This window comes from Cicer arietinum, chromosome 6, assembly GCF_000331145.2.
Source record: "Cicer arietinum cultivar CDC Frontier isolate Library 1 chromosome 6, Cicar.CDCFrontier_v2.0, whole genome shotgun sequence".
NCBI lineage: Eukaryota > Viridiplantae > Streptophyta > Magnoliopsida > Fabales > Fabaceae > Cicer > Cicer arietinum.
In genome coordinates, this window is record NC_021165.2 from 59726332 (window position 1) to 59733798 (window position 7467).

The 7467-nt window shown below is 31.6% G+C and overlaps 1 protein-coding gene across 3 annotated transcripts; it reads left to right on the forward strand.

Moving 5' to 3' along the window:
- Positions 1–979: 979 nt before the first annotated feature.
- Positions 980–5905, forward strand: LOC101488391 (zinc finger CCCH domain-containing protein 13-like). Of its 3 annotated transcripts, none has more exons than XM_027330352.2 (10): positions 980–1256; positions 1365–1475; positions 1895–1928; positions 2735–2876; positions 2979–3035; positions 3844–3941; positions 4061–4132; positions 4259–4476; positions 5255–5454; positions 5651–5905. In XM_027330352.2, exons 7-10 carry the CDS (start codon positions 4092–4094, stop codon positions 5888–5890), a joined length of 699 nt encoding a protein of 232 aa, XP_027186153.1. In that variant the 5' UTR covers positions 980–1256; positions 1365–1475; positions 1895–1928; positions 2735–2876; positions 2979–3035; positions 3844–3941; positions 4061–4091; the 3' UTR covers positions 5891–5905. The 3 variants fall into 3 exon arrangements, with proteins under 3 accessions (XP_027186153.1, XP_012575164.1, XP_073225964.1); XM_012719710.3 differs by having other exon boundaries at positions 981–1256; positions 4259–4473; XM_073369863.1 differs by lacking the exon at positions 980–1256 and having other exon boundaries at positions 1298–1475.
- Positions 5906–7467: the final 1562 nt, after the last annotated feature.

Here is a 7467-nt window from a genome sequence, read left to right on the forward strand (position 1 = left end):
TGTTCCTGAATCAAAAATAGAGTATAGACAATTTTGAAGAGCTCATCGTGTTCCTTCTTGCAGATATAGATGGCTGTAGATATGTCCTTGGACTGTTTGTAGCCCACTAGTCCTGTGTCTGTGCGTGTGTGTATTGTGAATACTACATAAGCTGGCCTATTATTCATGATATTAAGCTGTTTAAACGATTGGGAGTCTGAGTTACATTTCTTATTTTTGATAACATTCTTAACCTGCATGGGGAAAATTAACTATTAAAAAACGAAGCATTGCATGAAGAAAGTATATGAAAGGATAAAAATGTGAGGAAATAAATTATATATCAGCATCTCCTGTAAACTAACTGTTTAAATGCCAGCTTGTTTAGTCGACTCACTGTTATTCCATTTATTTAGCTGGATTCAATACTCTTAAAACACCGAGGATCTGGATACTTATCAAATAATATGGTCCATATGTCCGTTGATTATGTGTTAGCAGATATCAAAGCATTCATATGCAATAACACATAGCATGTGGGATTAATGTCGGATTAATATATTCATTTCAATGATGGGACGTCTGTCCACGTTATCTTGTAGACTGTTGCATTTCCAGCAGTACGGATATTTCATTTAATTGGGAGAGATTCTTCACAATGGATTCTTCCGATTGGTTTATCTTAGAGGCAATGCCGGTGTTGTTCACGACATTATATTTTCTTCGCAATGTTTTATATGCTTTGTTCCATGAATCTGTGGAACTACAGTGTTTCCTGAAGGATCATAATCAGGCTTACTTGGATGTATCTGCTAGCATCTTATTTTGATCAGAAGTGAGTTCAGTGCATTTCCCAATCATTTTATATACATATTCCACTACATAAGTGTATGGATCTTATGATATTCCTTTTGGCTGTTACTTCTGGATATGCCCTGGCTACGTGGGCAAAGGCAAAATCTAATTATTAATGAAGATGATAGCAGGAGAAATCAAATCTGATATCTTATGGATGGATTTTTATTTCTTAAGCATCTTGGATATGACTCTCCATTTGTGATTATATATTATATCGTACTTCTCAACAAGATGAGGATGTGAACTGTTCTTAATCCATTGCTACCTTGTTTACACTTCAAAGATATAAGCTACATACATGGGGTTTTACTATATCTGTCATAATATGGGGGGTGATATTCTGTATCGCCTTTTTTGCTCTTACATGGGAGGCACTAATACTATTCATTATTATGTTTCTCTTGTTATTCTCGTTAATGGTAAGCTTGGTCTTGTTATCAGTTTGTGCTCTGTTTTCAGCTAATGAAATATCTGTTGCTTTTGATTTTAGTCTGCGCTGCAATGCTAAAGTTTCTTTCTTATTGCAGGCAGGAGAGATTATTTAGGTAATGACTTGAGGGATAAACTTGATAGAAGGCATTTATCACCTCCAAGATATTCACCAGCTCGAGATGCAAGAGGTCGGCAGACCATCCGTGGTCAGACACTGAATCCTTATTTCTGCTTGCTTTCATTTTTTTAGTACCATTTCTTAGAGTAGTCGTACCATGGAGGGGAAGGTTCAAAATCACTTTAAAGAAATTTTTATTTCCATGATAGCAATTTTACATTCCATATTTCGTGAGACCGATTTCTTCTGAATCTTGGATGTATCTGATATTAACATTTTTAAGAGACCTTTAATCAAGAGATTGTCAGAGACATTACTTATTTCACTGTATTCTGTGATGGACTTTCTGTAAACAAAGAAGAATGTTCATTGCTTCACTATGAAGTTGTAGTTGGCATAAATAAGAGCTACCTTCACACGAGAACACATACACACAGATTGCATACACTGTTTTACTTAATGATCTTCTTTTCACTTCCCTAATGTTCGATGATTTAAAAATTGCAGAATACAGTCCACTGAGGTCTCCGGAGTAAAAAAGGTAAATTAACACGATTCACTATTGACAGTGTTTTTCACCTTTCATTTTTGTTGGCAATGTCGTCAACTACTTTTGATTTTCATTTTTCTTGGCATGGTTGTCCACTACCTTTGTTCTTCTTGAATGTTTATACACATTAATATATGCTATATTAACAAATAAACTGGAAATTCATTAATCTATTTAGAAAAAAAGGACCGGGAATGATTTGGGAGGGACAAACTTTGAAAGGGGGGAGAGGGAGTCTAGAGAAGGATGGGGGCGAGATTTGATTCCTCGTAAATGATAAATAAGACATGAATTAATTCAGGAGATACATGTGAAACATACCAGAAGTGACAATGTATACTTTGTCTGCCATGAAATTTTATACCAGTTGTAATTGTAAGCTGATGACATTATGTTTATTGTTTTTTTTTTATTAATCGTCAACTTATCCTTGATTGCTCACATTTCCTGTGGACATGACAGTCTTATTGTTTAAAATTGTCTTTTGGTAGATGGTGTTGAGATGGGAAACATCGAAACATGGGGTTCTACTCTATGTTTAGTACATTTTAACACTGAGCAGAGCATGCTTTGATATAAAAAGAGTGGTATATTTTGATTCCCACTAAAGGGGAGAAATCAAATACTACTAAACCGAAATTTCATTCTATTCATATCCAATTCTGTCTGCATGCAAAATTACCTTATGAATGTAATATGGCTCTCAGGGACAACCTTTAATTTGTACATCTAATATTTCATTTTGTTTCAAATCCTCACTCATGATTTAGTCTAAGTATCAGCAATTCCTGGTGCAGTGACAGAAGACATAGGAGAAAACACGACATCAGTGGCCATAGTGATATTTCTGGAAGTTTGAAAGTCTCTGAAAGAATTAATGATCAAGTTAAAGAGGGAAAATTGCTTCCCTCTGGTTCTAGGAATACTCTTGAGGAGCAGGTTTAGAAATTGTTTAATCTTTCTATCACAAATATATCCAATATGTTCCCTTGTTTGTTCTGTGAAATTTCATTTTATTTTTATTCTTGGAAATATTTGCAGCTGAAGAAAGTACATTCCGATATCAACACTCTTGAGAACCGAAAATTCCAACTAGCGGTTAGTTTTGTCTCTTGTAGTTGCATTTTTTCACATTATGTATGGTAGCTTTTGACATGTGCCGACCAAACAGAATGGAGCATATTGTTTTGTCATGTTCATTTGATTCCATTCTCTTGGAGCATCTATAAGATACTACTTTTTTTTTTAACTGTATGTCCCATTCAATTTTGTTTTTGAAATGCACTAAACATAAAACAAAACACATGTTATGTCTTGTCTCACTCTAACCTGCATGGCAGATCAGAATAATCCACAGGGGATTTACAAGTATATATACAAGAGAACAAAAGGAAACATGATCCCATAGTATCAGAATCTAATCAATGCCTAAATAATTAAGGAAACTACGAAAGCCTAATAAATATGAATAGTAACAGTGTAATCAGAATTATTATACTCAAATACTTTGAAGCAATTTGGTTCTGCCAAGCGAAACCTACAAGGCATGCCTGTGTGCGCTTCTTAATCATGTTTTTTAAAATAGATTGGCTGAGTACTTACTCTGTCAGTTGCATCCCTGTTCGGAAAGGATAAATTGGAGTGGAAAATTATCTTCATTATAAGGGTATTCAATTGTGATTTCCTAAATCTTTGTTTTGAGTCTTAAATCTGATACTGATATTGGGAGTTGTTTCATATACTGTCTTGAGAATATTAACGAAATTGAGCTTGCTATCCACTTCCCTTTAAGAAATGGGAAAAGAAAAACTTTTTTTTTTTCAGTAGAAAAAATTATCCTGTTACAGGTTGAATTTAATTCAATTCATACTTTTTGACTTACAATTACAAATGAATATTTTTGAAGGTCTACCTAGATGAGAGTGTTCAAGAAGTGGATAGCCTAAATTCTAGAATTGAGGAACTTGAGGCTCAATTAAACAAGGAGAATGAGGAGTGTAAAAGGTACTGAAATGTTTCAAAGTTTATATGTTGATATACCATCTTCTATTACCAATCTCCATTGCTGACATTTCTTGATAATGCTATTCCCTCTCCTGGTTTGTTCTTTATGTAAAATTCAGAGTTACTTCAAGAATAAGAAAGTTTGTTCGAATGCACAATCAAAATTTGGAGTTGCAAGATGAACTGAAGAGGCGAGTTACAATATTTGTAGTATGAATTCATATCATTTGATGCACTTTGTTTTCTCAAATGCATTCTTTCTTTCTTTAATCTTTTGGGAGTTATTTTGGTAATCTATTTGTTTGTTTTGTATATAGATCACAGGTCCGACTTGAAAGGTTTGGAGTTCAACTTGTCTCAGACATTTCTAGAATTGGTGCTAATGAGGAAGATTTAAGCGTTGATATTGTAAGCAATGGTGAGAATATTGGTCTTCCTCCAATCATCAAACATAATTTGGAGCAGAATGGCAGATCTCCCTGCAGAAAAAGGCTGCATGTGGAACAAGATTCTGTGGAAGAGCTAAAACAAGGTAGTAGTAGTTTGGCAAAGATATTTATTTTGGATTTTCAGAAATAATGTGACCTTTGCTAAGCAAAGAACATTGGGTAGCGCAAAACTGAAAATATCTTTCACGAGTTCATCTCTGTGGAGATGGATATGTTCAGACAACCTAGTATCTGACCCTTTTTATTTCGTTCATAATGCAAAATTGTCTGTTAAAGCCTTATGTTTTGTAACCTGTATGTCTATGATTGTGGACCACTAGTTTTTGAAATTTTAAGATGTTCTTAGTGGTTAGTTATAAATGGACAATTTTGACTCAATCCTCGTATTCTCATTTCATGTTTATATTCCATAAGTACATAAAGGTTAATCATATGTATAGGAGTATAGGACGTCTTTACCCACTTTGGAAGTAAATATTAATTTTTTTGAAAACATGTGTAAGAAGTATAGGATGTCTTTCCCCACTTTGTACGTCTTTGAAGTAAATATTTAATTTTTGCTGACCTTGCACTAGATTATATGTAAGATTGCTTGATACTGTCGCTGATTGTCGAAGACATCATAATTTTGTCATGGATTTTAATTGTCATTTTAAACCAGTTGATCTGGCAATTAAATTCTGGTGATATTTAATTGTTAGCTTGCTTACATGGTGCTGATCTTGCACTAATTCATTTGTCATCTTTAAGGTTGTTTGCAGTGCAAATAGTATGCTTCAGTTTTTCTTTTAATTTGGCCACCTGACATGGTTATTGGAAATGCACTTTTGTTATTTTGCTGACGTCTCCCGATCATGCATGCAGTTAAATCTAAAGTAGGGCATTTAGTTGAAACAGCAAGAACCAGTAAGCGTACTCGATGGAATTTGTCTGCTCAATCAAATAACAAGGGTTATGAAGAGGCACCAGACAATGGAATTGAAGTTACTAGGCACCAAGATCTTGAAGGAAAAAAGCATAAGAAAGGAATATGGAATTCTTCTAACAACATTCATTCAGAAAAGGTACTAATTTGATTAATTTCATGGCAGCTCTGCCTATGCGAGTGAAGCTTGTTTTGGTATGTTGCACTCTTTTGGTGATGCCGGTTTCTTTTGATTAAACCGCTAGTTTTATATCTCGTCTTAAATAAGATTTTCAAAAGTCGACCATGGTCATTACAAATGACATTTTTACATTCTTATCTATATGAATATACAGCTGAAGGAATCCAGGATCGAAGTGCCATCAACCAGTATGGCAGCTCATGTGTTTGAAGAGGAAGTTGAGATTGAACATGATAACGGAAATGATATCAAAGAAACTTCAAACACTGAAAATGACAACGGAGTGGTATTCCAGGTGAAGGGCACACCTTTTATGCTTCCCACAGATTTGATTCCCCATAGCAATTATTCGCAGGTTAGTTCTTCTATGGGGTACATTTGTTTACTGCCTTAAAAGCTAAGTGTAATGATTAACATCCATAAAATCATAATAAAATATCGTAAACATTTATCTTCAGAAAATTTTCATATTTATAATTTAACCAATGACATATAAATAATTAATACATTTAGATGGTTCTAAATCATATAATTATATATCATGTAATTCAAAATATGTTAAATTGTTATTTTTTAATTCAAAAATTCGAATGAGAATTAAAATTAAAATTGTCGACTTTTAAAATAAAGAGATTAATTTCATGAATTAATAAAAATAGAGGAACTAAAACTATAATTTAACCATAATTTTATAAAAACTAAAAATTATTAATTTTTTATAAAAATTAAAAATAAAATCTCAAAATTTTATAAAAACTAAAAACTTATTAACATAAAACTAAATCAAACAAACCTTTGATACCCGATCAGTTTAGACTTTTAGTAGTTATTTGATGTGTCTTATTGACTAATTAGTGTTCATAGCAATTTGCATTTTCAATATTAATTAGGTAAATTTTTAGTACCTATTCGTTTGATTGGGTACCCATGTACCTAAAACAAAAAATAATTCAAATTATAATTTATTTAAAAGTTAATTAAATATTAAATAATGGTTTGATTTTGTGTAATTAGTTGTTGGGGTACTGTGTACAACCAAACTCTAAAGTAGGAAGAGTGCTCGCCAATTAGCTTATGAACTCTCAAAGCACCACTCATTTATTTGTCAATCAAATTAATGATACCTACCTTAGGGCATTCATATTTTTTTTGCCTATCATTCAATAAATTGTATTAAAATAAAAGACTGATGTTGAAATGTAATAACATATAGTTATTAATAGGATTTAATTAGTAATATTTTTATAAAGTATAAAATGGGAGGGATGTGATGTCTATTGAAAATTTATATTAAAAAATTATAAATAAATAATTTATACGTGCAGGATTTACTTAAACACTCAAATAAGATAAACTTTGATATAGAGATATAGATGAAAAAAATATTAAAAAATAAATAAAAAAAAGATAAATAATTTTAAATAAAAATAATTTTAAAGAATTTATTTTTATTCGTAAAATAAAATATCTCTAATATAGAATAGCTTAAAAAAGTTATTAGAGAAATTTTTTTGCATGAATTAAATAAATTTATCAAATTATTTCAATATAATACTTTATAAATTTAAAATATATTAATTATTTATATTATTTTATTATTTTCTATAAAATTATTAATTTTAAATATAAAATATTTTTTTTTTTATTTTCTCACTTTATCTTTCTCCAAAATTTCCCCTTTAAACTGATACACAACTTTAGAATCATAATTTGCCGACTCAAATAGTAATTGGCTGAATAAAACTCTTCAATTTTCGACCATCCACGTGGATTAATACTATGCCACCCTCGAGTATTATGTGGGCACAAGGACATCTTTAGCTCTTCGTTAGTTTTTCGGATCCAATCATACAACAAAAGAATTACATAAAACTACAAAAAATTCTACCTATATCAAATGAGTATTATTTCACGTGGCCATATATGGAACGAAACATATGGACATTGGTCATCACATATTAATCAAAAGTA

Bases quoted from the DNA above. Each gene is read 5' to 3' on its own strand.
- LOC101488391 (XM_027330352.2), top strand. From the start codon at position 4,092: ATGCACAATCAAAATTTGGAGTTGCAAGATGAACTGAAGAG. The intron at 4,133-4,258 runs GCGAGTTACAAT...TTTTGTATATAG, and splicing joins TTGCAAGATGAACTGAAGAG to ATCACAGGTCCGACTTGAAA. The intron at 4,477-5,254 runs GTAGTAGTTTGG...TCATGCATGCAG, and splicing joins GGAAGAGCTAAAACAAGGTA to TTAAATCTAAAGTAGGGCAT.